General features: G+C 43.6%; 2 protein-coding genes across 8 annotated transcripts; one reads left to right on the forward strand and one right to left on the reverse strand.

Annotated features, from left to right (window-relative positions):
* Window positions 1-4,481: 4,481 nt before the first annotated feature.
* On the reverse strand, window positions 4,482-10,752 carry ube2d1b (ubiquitin-conjugating enzyme E2D 1b). The gene is given in 10 exon segments (XM_070441257.1): window positions 4,482-5,416; window positions 5,627-5,720; window positions 8,286-8,349; window positions 8,352-8,393; window positions 8,483-8,523; window positions 8,526-8,574; window positions 8,719-8,735; window positions 8,738-8,749; window positions 9,879-9,942; window positions 10,544-10,752. Coding segments are annotated over 10 exon segments (453 nt in total). The 5' UTR covers window positions 10,568-10,752; the 3' UTR covers window positions 4,482-5,370.
* A 3,592-nt stretch (window positions 10,753-14,344) lies between these two features.
* On the forward strand, window positions 14,345-21,537 carry chac2 (ChaC, cation transport regulator homolog 2 (E. coli)). Of its 7 annotated transcripts, none has more exons than XR_011477675.1 (7): window positions 14,346-14,689; window positions 14,909-14,944; window positions 18,352-18,892; window positions 19,026-19,132; window positions 19,370-19,417; window positions 19,946-20,429; window positions 20,494-21,537. XR_011477675.1 is itself a non-coding variant. In XM_070441256.1 (4 exons), exons 1-3 carry the CDS (start codon window positions 14,555-14,557, stop codon window positions 18,835-18,837), a joined length of 657 nt encoding a protein of 218 aa, XP_070297357.1. In that variant the 5' UTR covers window positions 14,345-14,554; the 3' UTR covers window positions 18,838-18,874; window positions 19,946-21,537. The 7 variants fall into 7 exon arrangements, 1 of the variants encoding a protein (XP_070297357.1); XR_011477676.1 differs by having other exon boundaries at window positions 20,587-21,537; XR_011477677.1 differs by having other exon boundaries at window positions 19,946-20,386.
* Window positions 21,538-21,992: the final 455 nt, after the last annotated feature.

A 21,992-nucleotide genomic window follows, 5' to 3' on the forward strand; every position in this document is an offset into this window, starting at 1 on the left:
TAGGACCCTACACCTTGCGACAGCAGCCCCCCCAAGACCTGACAAACCTTGGACAGCAGGGCCGCCGCCAAGATCCTGACACCTTGGACAAGCAGGCCCCCCTAGACCCTGACACCTTGGACAGCAGGGCCCCCCCCCAAGACCCTGACTGGACAGCAGGGCCCCCCCTAAGACCCTGACACCTTGGACAGCAGGCCCCCCCCCAGACCCTGACACCTTGGACAGCAGCCCCCCCTCCCAGACCCTACACCTTGACAGCAGGGCGCCCCCCTAACCCTGACACCTTGGACAGCAGCCCCCCCCTAGACCCTGACACCTTGGACAGCAGCCCCCCCCCCCCCAGACCCTGACACCTTGTAACAGCAGGGCCCCCCCCCCCCCCAAGACCCTGACACCTTTGGACAGCAGGGCCCCCCCCTAGACCCTGACACCTTGGACAGCAGCCCCCCCCCCCCCCCCAAGACCCTGGACACCTTGGACAGCAGGGCCCCCCCAAGATCCTGACACCTTTGGACAGGCAGGGCCCCCCTAGACCCTGACACCTTGGACAGCAGGGCCCCCCCCCAAGACCCTGACACCTTGGACAGCAGGGCCCCCCCTAGACCCTGACACCTTGGACAGCAGGCCCCCCCCCCAGACCCTGAACCTTGGACAGCAGGCCCCCCCCCAGACCCGCACACCCTTGGACAGCAGGCGCTAGTTGGGTATGGAAATCTCAGAATTTTTGGTGAACTTCCTAAGCCAGGATTCAGACACGGCAAGGACATCAGGGTTGGCGGAGTGTGCTAAAGCAGTGAGTAAAACAAACTTAGGGAGGAGGCTTCTRATGTTAACATGCATGAAACCAAGGCTTTTACGGTTACAGAAGTCAACAAATGAGAGTGCCTGGGGACACGCAGGGCCTGGGTTAGCATCCACATCACCGAGGAACAGAGGAGGAGTAGGATGAGGGTACGGCTAAAGGCTAGCAAAACTGGTCGTCTAGTGCATTGGGGACAGAGAATAAAAGGAGCTGATTTCTGGGCGTGGTAGAATAGATTCAGGGCATAATGTGCAGACAGGGGTATGGTGGGGTGCGGGTACAGCGGAGGTAAGCCCAGGCACTGAGTGATGATAAGAGAGGTTGCGTCTCTGGACACGCTGGTTATACTGGGTGAGGTCACCGCATGTGTGGGAGATGGGACAAAGGAGGTATCTAAGGCATGTACAGTGGGACTAGGGACTCGGCAGTAAACTAAAACAATGATAATTATCCTAAACAACAGTATACAAGGYATATTGACATTTGATAGAGACATAAAGCTAGTCATAAAGCAATCACAGGTGTTGATTGGGAGAGCTAGTTAAGACAACAACGGGTAAGACAAMAGCTAATCAGCTAAGACAACAACATGCGATGAATGGGCAGAGGGTCGGTTCACTACACACAAAGGTAAACAAAGTGGAGTACCGTGATAAATTAACAGTCCAGCAGGCACCAGCCCCCGTCCAAACAGGAGGCCTTTTACAGTCATTGTAAATAATAAGAATTTGTTCTTAAATGACTTGCCAATTTTTAAAGGTTAAAAACATTTTACAAAATAAAACATGTCCTTGGACACCGGTCAGTGCCAGCCAAGCTAACGTTAGCTAACCCTAGCAAGCTAACTAACTTGGCTCTAATTAGACTAATACTGGCGTGATGGCTGGAAATAAAGCAATTCTTTTGCAGAGTTGGCTTTATGAATGTCCAAAAATCTAAAATACCAATGAGAAATTGTACAGGGTGGCTTACTAACTACCTACCTAACACAGCTAAAACTATCTATCTAGACAACGGGAAGTGTTGCTCCTTGTGTTACCTTGTAAGACTGGATGCGTTGGAGAAGAGACTGAATGACTTTTTCAAAAGGCTAACACCAGAAAACAGAAGACCGAACGGCGCCATGTCTGGTTGAATGCACTAGACGGTCAGAATAGAGCTATGAAAGACACAACAATGGTACTGTCCCGGACTGACTGGCTCACAAGTTTCTGGTTGTTTATTAGCTACCTAATTCAATAATGTCCGTTTGCCCCTGCCATGCACGGATAACGCGCCTTCACCATCCCGCTGCATTGTGGGATAAGGTCATGACAGTGTTTACGTAGTTTAAGATTCACTGCAGCACATTCACGAGAAATGGGAAAGTCAACCAATTTAAAAAAAAAATGTGACCAATAAATAATCAAGTGACTTTTGAATTACTCCAATAAATTGCCGTGTTCTTGACCCATGGGTTTCATTTATACAAATTATAATTACACGTTTCATTGCATTAGTTCTTCTGAGTAGGCGTTGCCAGAAGTCCAATCAGAGCTTCCCAAATGATGATCATTTTGGGGGATGAAAATAGAAAGGCTATATCAACTTTAACAAATTGTACAAACAATTAATTTTATTTACTTTATTTCACCTTTATTTAACCAGGTAGAACAGTGGAGAACACGTTCTCATTTACAACTGCGACCTGGCCAAGATAAAGCAAAGCAGTGCGACAAAAACAACAACACAGAGTTACATGAGATAAACAAATGTACAGTCAATAACACAATAGACAAATCTGTATACAGTGTGTGCAAATGAAGTAAGGAGGTAAGGCAATAAATAGGTCATAGTGGCGAAGTAATTACAATTTAGCAATTTACACTGGAGCGATAYATGTTCAGAAGAGGATGTGCAAGTAGAAATACTGGTGTGCAAAAGAGCAGAAAAACAAAAACAAATATRGGGATGAGGTAGTTGGTTGGATGGGCCATTTACAGATGGGCTGTGCACAGCTGCAGTGATCGGTAAGCTGCTCTGACAGCTGACGCTTAAAGTTAGTGAGGGAGATATAAGTCTCCAACTTCAGTGATTTTTGCTATTCGTTCCAGTCATTGGCAGCAGAGAACTGGAAGGAAACGCGCGCCAAGGACGGTGCTGGCTTTGGGGATGACTAGTGAAATATATCTGCTGGAGTGCGTGCTACGGGTGGGTGTTGCTATGGTGACCAGTGGGCTGAGATAAGGTGGAGCTTTACCTAGCAAAGACTTATAGATGACCTGGAGCCAGTGGGTTTGGCGATGAATATGTAGGCGGAGACCAGCCAACGAGAAGCATGCAGATCGCATAGTGGTGGTAGTATAGGGGCTTTGGTGACAAAACGGATGGCACTGTGATAGAACTGCATCCAATTTGCTGAGTAGAGTGTTGGAGGTTATTTTGTAAATGACATCGCCGAAGTCAAGGATCGGTAGGATAGTCAGTTTTTACGAGGTATGTTTGCAGCATGAGTGAAGGAGGCTTTGTTGCGAAATAGGAAGCCGATTCTAGATTTAACTTTGATTGGAGATGCTTAATTTGAGTCAAAAGCGTCGTTTGGAGGTTTGTTAACACAGTGTCCAAGAAGGGCCAGATGTATACAGAATGGTGTCGTCTGCATAGAGGTGGATCAGAGAATCCCGCAGCAAGAGCGACATCATTGATTATACAGAGAAAAGAGTCAGCCCGAGAATTGAACCCTGTGGCACCCCATAGAGACTGCCAGAGGTCCGGACAAAGGCCCTCCCATTTGACACACTGAACTCTATCTGAGAAGTAGTTAGTGAACCAGCAGGCAGTCATTAAGAGAAACCAAGGCTGTTGAGTCTGCCGATGAGAACACGGTGATTGACAGAGTCGAAAGCTTGGCCAGGTCGATGAAGACTCGTACTGCACAGTATGTCTCTTATCGATGCGGTTAAACAATCAGCAACTGGAGTAAGACACTTGATGCCCCTTGGCCATACCCAGTAACAGGGCCATCATAACTCGTACACCGATGGCCATACCAGTAACAGGGCGACATCCCAATCACACTTTCTGTAAGACAGCCTGATGCCCCATGGCATACCCAGTAACAGGGTCATACCCAGTAACAGGGCCATACCCCAGTAACAGGGCAGACATAGGTCCCCACATCACACTTTCTGTAAGACAGCCTTGATGCCCTTAGGCCATACCGCTTAACGGCCACTACCCATCACACTTTCTGGCTAAACAGCATAATGCCCCTATGACCATACCCAGTACACAGGGCCCATACCCATCACACTTCTGTAAGACAGCCTTGATCTGACCCCTTGGCCATTACCCAGAATAACAGCATCACCCATGCACACTATTCTCGGTAAACAACAGCCTCGATTTGCCCCTTGCGCACAAATACCCCAGTAACAGGACCATACTCATGCACCACTATGATCAGAACGAAGTAACCATCTGAATCTCCATCCAGTGGCCTGCACTCGTTTCCCTGGCAGTGTCTTTCAGGAGTCAGCAGTTACCCCTCAACTCACTGTGAGCATCATTCACTCCACTGAACACGTTGAGCCTTTAAACCAGTGGAATATTTAACCCATAATAAAACTAACTCATGCTTACCTCAGGACAATTTTCCATGCTTTCAACAGCAGTGAATTAGAACACATGAACATTAATAAAAAGTGTACCATTCTTTAATTATACAAAAGTGTTAAACAGCATAAGCCATAATTGAAGAGCCTAAATCACTGTTATTTGCAGAGAATGTATTTCAATGTTTTAATGATACAAGTTCTGACTTAATGCTAAAACAACTAAAGTAGGTCCAGAATAGTTTGATACAATAAAAAAAAAACTGTAAAATTGGTTTGATTCATCAATTTCCCTCTTTATGGGTGACAGTCATCAGAGCCATGAGTATGTTGTACTCTGTGTTGTATTCTGATGACTAGAACAGCAGGCTACAGTATTCTGATGACTGGAACAGCAGGCCACAGTATTCTGATGACTGGAACAGCAGGCTACAGTATTCTGATGACTGGAACAGCAGGCTACAGTATTCTGATGACTAGAACAGCAGGCTACAGTATTCTGATGACTGGAACAGCAGGCTACAGTATTCTGATGACTGGAACGGCAGGCTACAGTATTCTGATGACTGGAACAGCAGGCTACAGTATCCTGATGACTGGAACAGCAGGCTACAGTATTCTGAATGTAACCGTGGGCTACAGTATTCTAATAACTTCCTCTTCCATTCATGAGACGAGAAACAAAAGTTCCCAAAACCAGGAAGTAGGGACAACAACAATGTACAGTTGTTGTCCCCCATATTTGTCACCCTATAATCACCCTTAATGTACATATGTGCAGTGTATACCCCCTGTAAACACAAAATCATCTAGAGTTCATGGGTTCACATGATAAATGTTGACAGTACAATGTGTTCCATATCACCTAAGTTTACTTTCTATTACCAGAATGTCCAGTGTTTTGTGACTTTAAAAAACATCTCCAGGAGGGACTTTACATTGCATACTTCTGGGTCCAATCTCTTGCTAGTCTGTTTACATTGCATACTTCTGGGTCCAATCTCTTGCTAGTCTGTTGTATCTGGAAACAAAATAAATACGGTTATCTCACAATAACAAAGACAGAAATAATATGAAACAAAGTTGAAGTGTCATCTCTGTTGATCTGCTATAGAATGTTCAAAACATACTGCAACGATCTAAATAAGTCCTCCATTATTCTAAGAATTTGGTTCCAGCAGCTCATTGGAGGAAAAAGGCCTAACACTTTACACAGTAACAATATACTCACTTCTCTTTGTCTAGTTTGTAGATCTGTGCTATGTCTGGAACTAGGGGGTCGTCTGGGTTCGGGTCACAAAGCAACGAACATATGGACAACAGAACTGGAAAACAGATGAAGCAACAGGTGATGAAGTTGTGTCTTAAAATGGTCATCGACATTTCACATTCTATTCACAATCAGTGATATTGTTCATTCGGATTTAATGATCAGGTATAGGAGGGTTGTAACATTGTGATTTAATGATCAGGTTATAGGAGGTTGTAATGTTGTGATTTAATGATCAGGTTATAGGAGGGTTGTTAACATTGTGATTTAATGATCAGGTTATAGTTAGGAGGGTTGTAATGTTGTGATTTAATGATCAGGTTATAGGAGGGTTGTAATGTTGTGATTTAATGATCAGGTTACAGTTATTGGAGGGTTGTAATATTGTGATTTAATGATCAGGTTATAGGAGGGTTGTAATTTGTGATTTAATGATCAGGTTATAGGGGGTTGTAAATTGTGATTTAATGATCAGGTTATAGGAGGGTTGTAACATTGTGATTTAATGATCAGGTTACAGTTATAGGAGGGTTGTAACATTGTGATTTAATGATCAGTTATAGGAGGGTTGTAATGTTGTGATTTAATGATCAGGTATAGTTATAGGAGGTTGTAACATTGTGATTTAATGATCAGGTATAGGAGGTTGTAACATTGTGATTTAATGATCAGGTTATAGAGGGTTGTAACATTGTGATTTAATGATCAGGTTAAAGTTAGAGGAGGGTTGTAATATTTGTGATTTAATGATCAGGTTAAGTTATAGGAGGGTTGTAATATTGTGATTTAATGATCAGGTTAAAGTTATTGGAGGGTTGTAATGTTGTGATTTAATGATCAGGTTAAAGTTATAGGAGGGTTGTAATATTGTGATTTAATGATCAGGTTACAGTTATAGGAGGGTTGTAATATTGTGATTAATGATCAGGTTAAAGTTATTGGAGGGTTGTAATGTTGTGATTTAATGATCAGGTTAAAGTTTAGGAGGGTTGTAATATTGTGATTTAATGATCAGGTTACAGTTATAGGAGGGTTGTAATATTGTGATTTAATGATCAGGTTATAGAGGATTGTAATATTGTGATCTAATGATTAGTTATAGGAGGGTTGTAACATGTGATTTAATGATCAGTTAAGTTATAGGAGGGTTGTAATGATTGTGATTTAATGATCAGGTTATAGGAGGGTTGTAATGTTGTGATTTAATGATCAGGTTATAGGAGGGTTGTAATATTGGATTTAATGATCAGGTAAGTTATAGGAGGGTTGTAATGTTGTGATTTAATGATCAGTTAAAGTTATAGGAGGTTGTAACATTGTGATTTAATGATCAGGTTATAGGAGGGTTGTAACATTGTGATTTAATGATCAGAGTTAAAGTTATAGGAGGGTTGTAATATTGTGATTAATGATCAGGTTAAAGTTATAGGAGGGTTGTAATGTTGTGATTTAATGATTAGGTTATAGGAGGTTGTAATATTGTGATTTAATGATCAGGTTAAAGTTAGAGAGGGTTGTAATGTTGTGATTTAATGATCAGGTTATAGGAGGGTTGTAATGTTGTGATTTAATGATCAGTTACAGTTATAGGAAGATTGTAATGTTGTGATTTAATGATCAGGTTATAGGAGGGTTGTAATTTGTGATTTAATGATCAGGATTAGGAGGTTGTAATGTTGTGATTTAATGATCAGGATAGGAGGGTGTAATTGTGATTTAATGATCAGGTTACAGTTATAGGAGGGTTGTAAATTGTGATTTAATGATCAGGTATAGGAGGGTTGTAATGTTGTGATTTAATGATCAGGTTATAGGAGGTTGTAACATTGTGATTTAATGATCAGGTTACAGTTATAGGAGGGTTGTAAATTGTGATTTAATGATCAGGTTATAGGAGGGTTAACATTTGTGATTTAATTATCAGGTTTAAAGTTATAGGAGGGTTGTAATGTTGTGATTTAATGATCAGGTTATAGGAGGGTTGTAACATTGTGATTTAATGATCAGGTTAAAGTTATAGGAGGGTTGTAATGTTGTGATTTAATGATCAGGTTATAGGAGGGTTGTAATGTTGTGATTTAATGATCAGGTTACAGTTATAGGAGGGTTGTAACATTATGATTTAATGATCAGGTTATAGGAGGGTTGTAACATTGTGATTTAATGATCAGGTTACAGTTATAGGAGGGTTGTAACATTGTGATTTAATGATCAGTTATAGGAGGGTTGTAACATTGTGATTTAATGATCAGGTTAAAGTTATAGGAGGGTTGTAACATTGTGATTTAATGATCAGGTAAAGTTATAAGGAGGTGTTGTAATGTTGTGATTTAATGATCAGGTTACAGTTAAGGAGGGTTGTAACATTTGTGATTTAATGATCAGGTTAAAGTTATAGGAGGGTTGTAATGTGATTTAATGATCAGGTTATAGGAGGTTTGTAAACATGTGATTTAATGATCAGGGTTAAAGTTATAGGAGGGTGTAATAGAACATTCTACAAGTGTTGGAAGGAAATGGATGGAACAATGTTTTAACATGGAACCAGGCGTGTCATTTCTACAGTCAACCAGCTACATTGTGGCAGCATGGTAGTAAAGTACCAACCCAGTTCTCTCACCTTTTGATACAGTTAATGCTGGAGACCACTGGGATCGCAAGATGTCCAAGCAAATGCTCCCGTTATACTGTTGATGTTTGGATGATAGATCTTTGTTGTGAATGCTACCTGGTAGAAGATGGACATGCGTTTATGTTCAATTTATCCACGAGGACCATTCTTTAGCAACAGTTTAATGATGTAATGACCTCCATAACAAATCAATTCTTACCTTTTGGTGGCTTGAAGGGATAGTCGGTGGGAAGTGGATTGTGAGAAAGAAGACCCCACTTTGGTATGGACTATCACCCTAGGAATAACAGGAACAGATATACATTGTTATAAATGATGAAAATGTACAATAAAATTATTTCAATACCCATTCATACCTATTGTTCAGATGACCCATGTTGCAATCATTAAACCACACACATTCTTTTGAAGTCATACTCACTGGCCCCATTATTGTTGCTGCCAATGGAACACTGGAATATAGAAAAGGAACATGTATTAGGCCTATAGAGCATCACTTCACTAGGTAGGGCCTATACAACCAGCCCCTCTAGGTAGGGCCTATACAACCAGCCCCTCTAGTAGGGCCTATACAACCAGCCCCTCTAGGTAGGGCTATACAACCAGCCCCTCTAGGTAGGCCTATACAACCAGCCCCTCTAGGTAGGGCCTATACAACCAGCCCTAGTCCCTCTAGGGTAGGGCCTATACAACCAGCCCTAGTCCCTCTAGGTAGGGCCTATACAACCAGCCCTAGTCCCTCTAGGTAGGGCCTATACCACCAGCCCTAGTCCCTCTAGGTAGGGCCTATACAACCAGCCCCTAGTCCCTCTAGGTAGGGCCTATACAACCAGCCCTAGTCCCTCTAGGTAGGGCCATACAACCACCCTAGTCCCTCTTAGGTAGGGCCTATACAACCAGCCCTAGTCCCTCTAGGTAGGCCTATACAACCAGCCCTAGTCCCTCTGGGTAGGCCTATACAACCAGCCCTAGTCCCTCTAGTAGGGCCTATACAACCAGCCCTAGTCCCTCCAGGTAGGGCCTATAAAACCAGCCCTGGTCCCTCTAGGTAGGGCCTATAAAACCAGCCCTAGTCCCTCTAGGTAGGGCCTATACACCAGCCCTAGTCCCTCCAGGTAGGGCCTATACAACCAGCCCCTCCAGGTAGGGCGTATACCACCAGCCCTAGTCCCTCTAGGTAGGGCCTATACCACCAGCCCTAGTACCTCTAGGTAGGGCCTATACCACCAGCCCTAGTCCCTCTAGGTAGGCCTATACAACCAAGCCATAGTCCATTCTAGGTAGGGCCTATACAACCAGCCCCTCCCAGGTAGGGCCATACAACCAGTCCCTCTAGGTAGGCCTCTTATACAACCAGTCCCTCTAGGTAGGGCCTATACAACCAGCCCTAGTCCCTCTAGGTAGGGCCATACCACCAGCCATAGTCCCTCTAGGTAGGGCCTATACAACCAGCCCTAGTCCCTCTAGTAGGGCCTATACAACCAGCCCTAGTCCCTCTAGGTAGCGCCTATTACAACCAGCCCTAGTCCATCTCCCCTTCACCGGATATAGACTACATTACCCTCAGAGTCCTAAACTTACAGTCCTCTCCCACGGGTCCAGCAGAGCACTGTGCTGGCGGATCCCTCTGCAGGTCATGAAGCTCCTAGGGGACAAAACAAGTCAGACAAGTAGTGCTAAGGGTTACACATGAAACTGAAAGTTGTCCTTGAGGACTAGGTCAGATACATTTTAAATCCACGAAAAAGCTGGGTTTCTTAAACATGTCCCTAGTCATAACTTTATTCGTCGATATATTTGACTGTAATAATGATAGGCCTACTTCATAATGCCCTGCCTTAGCTACAACCGCAAGTCAAATTAGACTAGTTATCATTACAACATGAACAGGTGCGGCACCTAAATAAGAGTATTTAGCATTAATAGTCCTGGAGAGGGGTTGAATGGCTGACAAAGAAAATTACAATCTAGTTCAGACGTGGTGCCATACCATGATATCATGTCATTCTAAACATTAAGATTGTGGGCCGTGTTAATTAATTGTTAACCAGCCTCCTCGTATGTGTGCAGTCTAACTAGATAGCTAGCTACATGGTTAGGATTCGTTTTGAAATGAACCAATTATCTAGCTAGCGTAACATTAACAAACAATAACTTCCGAAAGATGACGTTCGGTTCGGTGAGGCTAACGTTAGTTAGCTAGCCACCCTGGCACAGCTAGCCACAATGCTAGCTAACCATCTTACCTTCTGTATTCTTTTCAGTGCCATGGTGACCAACTTAGTCAAATGCCCCTAGGTACTCGTCAACTTCGTATTTTCTTAGATGTCTACTTTACTAGTATTGCTTAAAAGGTAAAGGTATTTTATTTCCCTGAGTAGATCGCCAAGACAAGGGTGTGTGTTTGTGGTTCTCTATTGTTTCCGCTTTCTGTTTACGGTCGGCTATAAACAAGGGGGTTTGGGGGATTGTAGTTCCTCTTCGGAAAATGTAGTTTTGTTCCGCTCCCAGTAGCATTATGCACAATGCATTTCTACCTTTCAACAACGATTGATTATTGAAATAACAAATTTCAATCCCAGAACAACAGCAAAGGACCTTGTGAAGATGCTAGAGGAAACAGGTACAAAAGTATCTATATCCACAGTAAAACGAGTCCTATTTCGACATAACCTGAAAGTCCGCTCAGCAAGGAAGAAGCCACTGCTCCAAAACCGCCATAAAAATCCCAAACTACGGTTTGCAACTGCACATGGGGACAAAGATCGTACTTTTTGGAGAAATGTCCTCTGGTCTGATGAAACAAAAATAGAGAATTTTCACCATAATGACCATCGTTATGTTTGGAGGAAAAAGGGGGAAGCTTGCAAGCTGAAGAACACCATCCCAACCGTGAAGCACGGGGGTGGCAGCATCATGGTGTGGGGGTGCTTTGCTGCAGGAGGGACTGGTGCACTTCACAAAATACATGGCATCATGAGGTTGGAAAATTATGTGGATATATTGAAGCAACACTCAAGACATAGGTCAGGAAGTTAAAGCTTGGTTGCAAATGGGTCTTCCAAATGAACAATGACCCCAAGCATACTTCCAAAATTGTGGCAAACTGATTTAAGGACAACAAAGTCAAGGTATTGGAGTGGCCATCACAAAGCCCGGACCTCAATCCCATAGAAAATTATGGGCAGAACTGAAAAAGCGTGTGCGAGCAAGGAGGCCTACAAACCTGAGTTAGTTACAACCAGCTCTGTCAGGAGGAATGGGCCAAAATTCACCCAACTTATTGTGGAAGGCTACCCGAAACATTTCACCCAAGTTAAACAATTTAAAGGCAATGCTACCAAATACTAATTGAGTGTATGTAAACTTCGGACCCACTGGAATGTGATGAAAGAAATACAAGCTGAAATAAATCATTCTCTCTAATATTATTCTGACATTTCACGTTCTTAAAATAAAGTGGTATCCTAAATGACCTAAAACAGGGAATTTTTTACTAGGATTAAATGTCAGGAGTTGTGAAAAACGGAGTTTAAATGTATTTGGCTAAGGTGTATGTAAACTCTGACAAATGATTAGGACATGTAAACACATTCCTTGGTGACATTCCTTGGTGTTCCATGATAGGGACATGTAAACACCTTCATTGGTGTTCCATGATTAGGACATTAAACACCTTCATTGGTGTTCCATGATTAGGACATTTAAACACCTTCCCGGTGTTCCATGATTAGGACATGTAAACACCTTCATTGGTGTTCCATGATTAGGACATGTAAACACCTTCATTGGTGTTCCATGATTAGGACATGTAAACACCTTCATTGGTGTTCCATGATTAGGACATGTAAAACACCTTCCTTTGGTGTTCCATGATTAGGACATGAAACACCTTCCTTGGTGTTCCATGATTAGGACATGTAAACACATTCCTTGGTGGACATTCCTTGGTGTTCCATGATAGGACATGTAAACACCTTCATTGGTGTTCCATGATTAGGACATGTAAACACATTCCTTGGTGACATTCCTTGGTGTCCATGATAGGACATGTAAACACCTTCATTGGTTTCCATGATTTAGGACATGTAAACACCTTCATTGGTGTTCCATGATTAGGACATGTAAACACCTTCCTGGTGTTCCATGATTAGGACATGTAAACACCTTCATTGGTGTTCCATGATTAGGACATGTAAACACCTTCCTTGGTGTTCCATGATTAGGACATGTAAACACCTTCCTTGGTGTCCATGATTAGGACATGTAAACACCTTCATTGGTGTTCCATGATTAGGACATGTAAACACCTTCCTCGGTGTTCCATGATTAGGACATGTAAACACCTTCCTGGTGTCCATGATTAGGACAGTAAACACCTTCCTTGGTGTTCCATGATTAGGACATGTAAACACCTTCATTGGTGTTCCATGATGAGGACATGTAAACACCTTCCTTGGTGTTCCATGATTAGGACATGTAAACACCTTCCTTGGTTGTTCCATGATTAGGACATGTAAACACCTCATTGGTGTTCCATGATTAGGACATGTAAACACCTTCATTGGTGTTCCATGATTAGGACATGTAAACACCTTCATTGGTGTTCCATGATTAGGACATGTAAACACCTTCCTTGGTGTTCCATGATTAGGACATGTAAACACCTTCATTGGTGTTCCATGATTAGGACATGTAAACACCTTCATTGGTGTTCCATGATTAGGACATGTAAACACCTTCATTGGTGTTCCATGATAAGGACATGTAAACACCTTCATTGGTGTTCCATGATTAGGACATGTAAACACTTCATTGGTGTTCCATGATAGGACATGTAAACACCTTCATTGGTGTTCCAGATTAGGACATGTAAACACCTTCATTGGTGTTCCATGATTAGGACATGTAAACACCTTCATGGTGTTCCATGATTAGGACATGTAAACACCTTCCTTGGTGTTCCATGATTTAGGACATGTAAACACCTTCATTGGTGTTCCATGATTAGGACATGTAAACACCTTCATTGGTGTTCCATGATTAGGACATGTAAACACCTTCATTGGTGTTCCATGATTAGGACATGTAAACACCTTCATTGGTGTTCCATGATTAGGACATTTAAACACCTTCCATTGGTGTTCCATGATTAGGACATGTAAACACCTTCATTGGTGTTCCATGATTAGGACATGTAAACACCTTCATTGGTGTTCCATGATTAGGACATGTAAACACCCTCCTTGGTGTTCCATGATTAGGACATGTAAACACCCTCCTTGGTGTTCCATCAGTGTATTTAAGGCGTGTTTACATGTCCTAATCATTTGTCAGATTGCTCAGAAAACCAGGTGTTTAACCAGTGTATCCCTCGATTTTGTCCTTATGCCAATTAAGACAARCAGAGTAAGGTGCTAACATGACTACTGCATAATCTGCCTACTGCCATAATCAGTTTAATATCAAATTATTCCTGTGCATGTAAACAAACTCATTGAGGCTATCTCCATTTTGAAGTAGTCCATGTTCTTCTTCGGTAGTGCAAGCTTCCCTTTAGCGCGACTGAAGTGAGTTCGGAACAACTGAAAGTATGCGTCTTAGAACTAGTTATCATATACAAACGTTATATGTCCGAACTGAGAATCAAATATACTTCCCACAAATAACATTGTCGCTGTGGTAGAACATTTATTTTGATTGGCGATTTTCTGCATTTATCAGAGTACCATTATGTAGCCTGATTTCAGATGTTTCCATGTAAACATGATTATTAGGCAAATCGTTCTTGCAAAGCATGTAAACGTTTTAATCAACTATWATATYAATCCGACTATCCACAATAATCGCGTTATTATATACATGTAACCTTTCTCATTGGCGCTGCCCATGTCACAGATACAGAAACGTTTTGCAACAGAATCGGCATCATGATTACACCCCTGCTGTATCCTGTAAACGTGACGATTCAACTTTGACCTGATTTTGAGTGCAGATTGAATTTGATGATGATTGATTACTAATGCCTGGCAAGCAAAGTCTGTGCTAGCAAGTTCTGTCTGACTATCACGTGACGAGGTGCTGGTTGCTTGAGACAGAAGTAGCTCGTCACGACATTGAGCTCCGTTGTGAATGTAGTACAGTAGKAGCGTCCACTAACAGCAAAGATGGTGGTGTATAGTGCTAGAAACTAAATGTTTGACAGTACACGCTACGTGAGGTGTGACAGTTAGCCAGGTGGAGGAGGTACAGTAGCTATGTGGGTGTTCGGTTATGGCTCTCTGATCTGGAAGGTGGATTTTCCCTATGAGGAGAAGCGGATCGGCTACATTGAAGGCTTCAGCCGGCGCTTCTGGCAAGGCAGCACCGACCACAGGGGAGTGCCAGGCAAGGTGACGTATCTGTCTATCTGTATGGATGACTAGTGAAGCTAGTGTAAGTTTATTATTAAGTAATAGTCTATGTTGACTAGTGGTGATATCCAGCTAGCTACATAACTGCTCTACAGCATCTGAACTGTAATATGGTGACTGGAGGCTCAATGTTGTTGACCTCTTTAAAGGTTGTATTTATTAAAGCTCAATCAGCTCTTCCCTGTCTTCTCTTTTCAGCCCGGCCGAGTCGTGACTCTGGTGGAGGACCCAGAGGTGAGCTGCCACGTAGTTACTTACACCTGTGTGGTAATGTAACAGGTGTGAAATGGCAACTAGTCCAACGCTTTAACCACTAGGCTACCTGCCACCCCATGTGCCGAATACAACAGGTGTAGACCTTACCGTGAAATGCTGAATACAACAGGATTACCGAAAAATGCTGAATACAACAGGACCTTACCGTGAAATGCTGAATATACAACAGGGGTAGACCTTACGTGAAATGCTGAATACAACAGGACCTTACCGTGAAATGCTGAATACAACAGGACCTTACCGTGAAATGCTGAATACACAGGGGTAGACCTTACCGTGAAATGCTGAATACAACAGGAACCTTACCGTGAATGCTGAATACAACAGGACCTTACCGTGAAATGCTGAATACAACAGGGTAGACCTTACCGTGAAATGCTGAATACAACAGGACCTTACCGTGAAATGCTGAATAACAACAGGACCTTACCGTGAAATGCTGAATACAACAGGACGCTTACCTGTGAAATGCTGAATACAACAGGTGTAAAACCTTACCATGAAATGCTGAATACAACAGGACCTTACCCGTGAAATGCTGAATACAAAGGACCTTACCGTGATCTATACAACAGGTGAAAACTTACCGTGAAATGCTGAATACAACACGGACTTACCGTGAAATGCTGAATACAACAGGACCTTAAACCGTGAAATGCCGAATACACCAGACCTTACTGTGAAATGCAAATACAACAGACTTACAGTGAAATGCTGACTTACAAGCCTTTATTAACCAACAATGCGTTAAGAAATAAAGTTAAGAAATATTTACTAAATAAAGTACAAAATAAATCAAAAAGTAACACGAGAAAATGACATAACAATAACAAGGCTATATACAGGGGGCACAGAGTCAATGTGTGGGGTACAGTTAGTGGAGGTATATATACAGGGGGCACCAGTACCGAGTCAATGTTGGGGTACAGGTTAGTGAGGTAATATATACAGGGGGTACCATTACTGAGTCATGTGTGGGGTACAGGTTAGTGGAGGTAATATATACAGGGGGCACCGGTACAGAGTCAATGTGCGGGGGTACAGGTTAGTGGAGGTAATATATACAGGGGCCACCGGTACCGAGTCAATGTGCGGGGGTACAGGTTAGTGGAGGTAATATATTACAGGGGGCACCGAGTCAATGTGCGGGGGTACAGGTTAGTGGAGGTAATATATACAGGGGGCAGTACCGAGTCAATGTGCGGGGGTACAGGTTAGTGGAGGTATATATACAGGGGGCACCGGTACGAGTCAATGTGCGGGGATACAGGTTAGTGGAGGTAATTTGTAAAGTGACTATGCATAGATATATAACTGCGAATAGCAGCAGTGTAAAAACAAAGGGAAGGGGGACCAATGTAATAGTCCGGGTGGCCATTTGATTAATTGTGTAGCAGTATTATGGCTTGGGAAGCTGTTAAGGAGCCATTTGGACCTAGACTTGGCGCTGTGGTACCCTTGCCGTGCGGTAGCAGAGAGAACAGTCTATGACCAGGGTGGCTTGGAGTCTTTGACAATTTTTGGGCCTTCCTCTGACACCGCTTAGTATATAGGTCCCGGATGTCAGGAAGCTTGGCCCAAGTGATGTACTGGGCCGTGAGGTTCTGGGGACCCATGCCAAATCTTTTCAGTCTCCTCTGAGGGGAAAAGGTGTTGTCGTGCCCTCTTCACGACTGTCTTGGTGTGTTTGGACCATGTTAGTTCGCTGGTGACGTGGACACCAAGGAACTTGAACTCTCGACCCGCTCCACTCCAGTCCGTCGATGTTAATGGGGGCCTGTTGGGCCATCCTTTTCCTATAGTCCACAATCAGCTCCTTTGTCTTTTTCACATAGAGGGAGAGGTGGAGTCTCTGACCTACCTTCAAACTCAGTGCCTCTTTGCTTGACATCATGGGAAAATCAAAAGAAATCAGCCAAGACCTCAGGAAAAAAATTGTAGACCTCACAAGTCTGGTTCATCCTTGGGAGCAATTTCCAAACGCCTGAAGGTACCACGTTCATCTGTACAAACAATAGTACGCAAGTATAAACACCATGGGACCAAAATCATTCCCAGAACAACAGCAAAGGACCTTGTGAAGATGATGGAGGAAACAGGTACAAAAGTATCTATATCCACAGTAAACACGAGTCCTATATCGACATAACCTGAAAGGCCGCTTAGCAAGGAAGAGCCACTGCTCCAAAAGCTTGGTCGCAAATGGGTCTTCCAAATGGACAATGACCCCAAGCATCTTCCCAAAGTTGTGGCAAAATGGCTTAAGGACAACAAGTCAAGGTATTGGAGTGGACATCACTGAAAAATGGTGGCCACTGAAAAAGTGTGTGCGAGCAAGGAGGCCTACAATCCTGACTCAGTTACACCAGTCTCTGTCAGGAAGAATGGGCCTAAAATTCACCCAACTTATTGTGGGAAGCTTGTGGAAGGCTACCCGAAACGTTTGACCCAAGTTAAACAATTTAAAGGCAATGCTACCAAATACTAATTCAGTGTATGTAAACTTCTGACCCACTGCGAATGTAATGAAAGAAATACAAGCTGAAATAAATCATTCTCTCTACTATTATTCTGACATTTCACATTCTAAAAATAAAGYGGTGATCCTAACTGACCTAAAACAGGGAATTTTTACTTGGATTAAATGTCAGGAGTTGTGAAAAACTGAGTTTAAATGTAGTTGGCTAAGGTGTATGTGAACTTCTGACTTCAACTGTACATTTTACCTCGACTAACCGGTGCCCCCGCACATTGACTCTGTACCGGTTCCCCCTGTATATAGCCTCGCTATTGTTATTTTACTTCTGCTCTTTAATTACTTGTTCCCTTTTATTTCTTATTCGTATATTTTTTAAATTGCATTGTTGGTTAGGGGCTCGTAAGAAGGATTTCACTGTAAGGTCTACACCTGTTGTATTCGGCGCATGTGACTAATACAATTCTTTTTGATTCCAGATGTTGGCCCTCAGACCTCTAATATACATGTCCTCAGATTTGTCTTCTGTCCTTCTCTATGCTGGCCAGTTCTCCCTTTGTCAGTGTATCTTCCAAACAGCATGCACAGCGTCGCATTGCCTGTTAGCATATCCAGCACATCGTCTCATTGGCTGCTAGCCTATCCAGCACAGTGTCAAAGCTAGCAAGACCCTCCCTCCTCTGATTTAGTTATTGCACAGTTGCGTCGCTGCTAATTTCCATAAACCTGGGACTTTCTGAGCTCTGGTCACCCGAGCTCTTCGCCGCCAACCGTCACTGAATGTCTCCCTGTGTCTCCTTCTGCTATTGGCAGGGATTGGTCTCTGGCAGTTTTATTGGTAAAGGTCGTGCCTGGTATAACTGAGCTTCTCTCTCTCTCTCTCTCTCAGGGTTGTGTCTGGGGAGTGGCATATAAGCTGCCTTCTGGCCGAGAGCAGGAAGTGAAATGTTACCTTGACTACCGGGAGAAGGGCGGTTACCGTGTCATCGCAGTGAACTTTCACCCCCGACCCTCCGTGACCCCCACACGACACACTGACACTCCCGCTGCACCCAGCCAGGCTCTGCTCTACATCGGTTCTAATGACAGCCCTGACTACCTTGGCCCCGCCCCGCTGGAGCTGATAGCCAATCAGATTGTAGATGCAGTCGGACCGAGCGGACGGAACACTGAATACCTGTTTTCATTGGCTGAGGCGCTGAGGACCCTCCTCCCTGAAGACTCAGACACACACCTCTTCTCTCTGGAAGACCTGGTTAGAGAGAGACTAACACACACACGTACTACAAGTGTGTCAGTAAACCATCGCAGGGATGCTGTAGATTGTCAGTCATGTGATTGTCTCCAGGACCATTCAGAGCTGGGTCAGGGTTAGGGTTGGGACCGTTCAGAGCTGGGTTAGGGTTGGGACCGTTCAGAGCTGGGTCAGGGTTAGGGCTTTGGAACGATCAGAGCTGGGTCAGGGTTAAGGGTTGGACACGTTCAGAGCTGGGTCAGGGTTTAGGGTTGGGACCGTTCAGAGCTGGGTCAGGGTTAGGGTTGGAACGTTCAGAGCTGGGTTAGGGTTGGGTTGGGACCGTTCAGAGCTGGGTCAGGGTTGGACCGTTCAGAGCTGGGTCAGGGTTGGGACCGTTCAGAGCTGGGTTAGGGTTGGAACCTTTCAGAGCTGGGTCAGGGTTGGGACCGGTTCAGACTGGGTTTAGGGTTGGGCACGTTCAGAGCTGGGTCAGGGTTGGACCGTTCAGGCTGGGTCAGGGTTGGAACCGTTCAGAGCTGGTCAGGGTTGGAACCGTTTCAGAGCTGGGTCAGGGTTGGGTGGGACCGTTCAGAGCTGGGTCAGGGTTGGAACCGTTCAGAGCTGGGTCGGGTTGGGACCGTTCAGAGCTGGGTCAGGTTGGACCGTTCAGAGCTGGGTCAGGGTTGGGACCGTTCAGAGCTGGGTCAGGGTTGGAACCGTTCAGAGCTGGTCAGGGTTAGGGTTGGGACCGTTCAGAGCTGGGTCAGGGTTGGACCGTTCAGAGCTGGGTCAGGGTTGGAACCGTTCAGAGCTGGGTCAGGGTTAGGGTCAGGACCGTTCAGAGCTGGTAGGGTCAGGACGCGTTCAGAGCTGGTAAGTTTGAACCGTTCAGAGCTGGGTCAGGGTTGGGACCGTTCAGAGCTGGGTCAGGTTAGGGTCAGGACCGTTCAGAGCTGGGTGGGTTGGACACGTTCGAGCTGGGTTAGGGTTAGGACCTTTCAGAAATGGGCTAGGGTCAGAACCGTTCAGAGCTGGGTCAGGGTTAGGGTCAGAACCGTTCAGAGCTGGGTCAGGGTTGGGACCGTTCAGAGCTGGGTTAGGGTCAGAACCGTTCAGAGCTGGGTCGGGGTCAGGGTTGGGACCTTTCAAAGTTGGGTCAGGTTAGGGTCGGACGTTCAGAGCTGGGTCAGGGTCAGACCGTTCAGAGCTGGGTCAGGGTTGGACGTAGAGCTGGGTTAGGGTGTAGAATATGTACCAACCTGCCAGGTCAGTGTTCATTTTGCTGCGTTCAAAACAACTGGGAATTCGATAAAAAACGAGCTCTGACTGGGGAGAAATCGATTTAACGGTCATCCAACTCGGGAACTCGGGCCTCTTTCTAGAGCTCCGCCTCTTTCTAGAGCTCCGCCTCTTTCTAGAGCTCCGACTTTCCGACCTAAAGATCACTGACGTCATGTTTGACCTCGTATCTTTACCAATTCCCAGTAGTTTTGAACGCGGCATTAGTCCTGTCTCTCTAAGGACTGGTTTACTGTTCAAGATCTCTCACTAGTCTGGTCTCTAAGGACTGGTTTACTGTTCAATATCTCACTAGTCCTTCTCTAAGGACTGGTTTACTGTTCAAGATCTCTCACTAGTCCTGTCTCTCTAAGGACTGGTTTACTGTTCAAGATCTCTCACTAGTCCTGTCTCTAGGACTGGTTTACTGTTCAAGATCTCTCATTCTCCCAGTGATGTCATTTAAACCTGTCTCACTCTCCAGTGATTGTCATTTAAACCTGTCTCACTTTCCAGTGATGTCATTTAAAACTGTCGCACTCTCCAGTGATGTCATTTAAACCTGTCTCACTCTCCAGTGATGTCATTTAAACATGTCTCACTCTCCAGTGATGTCATTTAAACCTGTCTCACTCTCCAGTGATGTCATTTAAACCTGTCTCACTCTCCAGTGATGTCATATTAAATAGCTGTCTGTCTCACTCTTCAGTCATATAGACGGGTTGGTTGTTTAGCAACACAACTGACGCATGCGTAACTTTGGGCGATACGGACTGGGATGTGCTTAGATTGTTGATAAMATSTAAACTATATTTAGTCTCCAATGTTTATTGAAAACATAAAATAAAGCACAATGAGCACTTGTCTCTCATACATAGTAACAGCTGTTGGTTAGCTTGCGCTAGCTAGCCAATTTTAGTCACGTGACATCAACCAAAACACCTCAAAACAAGACATGGTATCACGAACAAACCGAGCCACTTATGATTCACCACATGGCAGTTTCTTGTCATTGTTGTTAGAAAACTCACCACATGGCTACTAAGTCAGAAAATGTACTGTAATGTTAGCCCAGCAATGGTGCAAGGTAGAGCACAGCCTTACGTTTAGGACGTAACACAGTGGTAAGTCTATTTGGAAATCGTTGTGACCCGTACATTTAGTGTGGCTGTAGTTAGCTAGCTTGCAGTTAGCTTAGCTTGATCCCAGTGTACACTACATTTTACAAAGCCTGAAACTTCAAGCGGACAATACATGTTTTTATCCCAAATCCTTCATATGAAATGTAGTTGTGATTGTAAAAGCTGATGCATCATGCCTATTAGCTTGTTACATGGCTAATTGTTCAATTTGACATTTATATCTCAGCAAATAAGCTATATTAGATTGCAATCATAATATAGTAACCATATCTAGGAAAACCACAGTTCTGAAGACTGGGCCTTATATAGTGTATAAGAGGTCATACAAGAAGTTCTGTAGTGATTCCTATGCTGTTGATGTAAATAAAATTTGCTGGTCTGTGGTGTGTAATGAGGAGCAACCAGACGCTGCATTAGACACATTTATGAAATTGTTTATCTCAGTTACTAATATGCACCCATTAAGAAAATTACTGTAAAAACTGTTAAATCTCTGGATTGAGGAATTAAAAAAATTGTATGGTTGAGAGGGAGGCGACAAAAGTTTAGTCAGTTAAAAACAAATTCTTATTTACAATGACGACCGATTTTAAAGAAAATAAATAGGTATTAGGTGAACAATAGATAAGAAAATAAATAAAAACAACAGTAAAAAGACAGTGAAAAATAAGTTTCGAGGCTATAACAGTAGCGAGGCTATATACAGTAGAGAGGCTATAACAGTAGCGAGGCTATATACAGTAGAGATGCTATATACAGTAGAGATGCTATATACACTAGAGAGGCTATATACAGTAGAGGCTATATACACTAGAGAGGCTATATACAGTAGAGATGCTATATACAGTAGAGATGCTATATACACTAGAGATG

This window comes from Salvelinus sp. IW2-2015, unplaced genomic scaffold (assembly GCF_002910315.2).
Source record: "Salvelinus sp. IW2-2015 unplaced genomic scaffold, ASM291031v2 Un_scaffold3676, whole genome shotgun sequence".
Lineage (NCBI taxonomy): Eukaryota > Metazoa > Chordata > Actinopteri > Salmoniformes > Salmonidae > Salvelinus > Salvelinus sp. IW2-2015.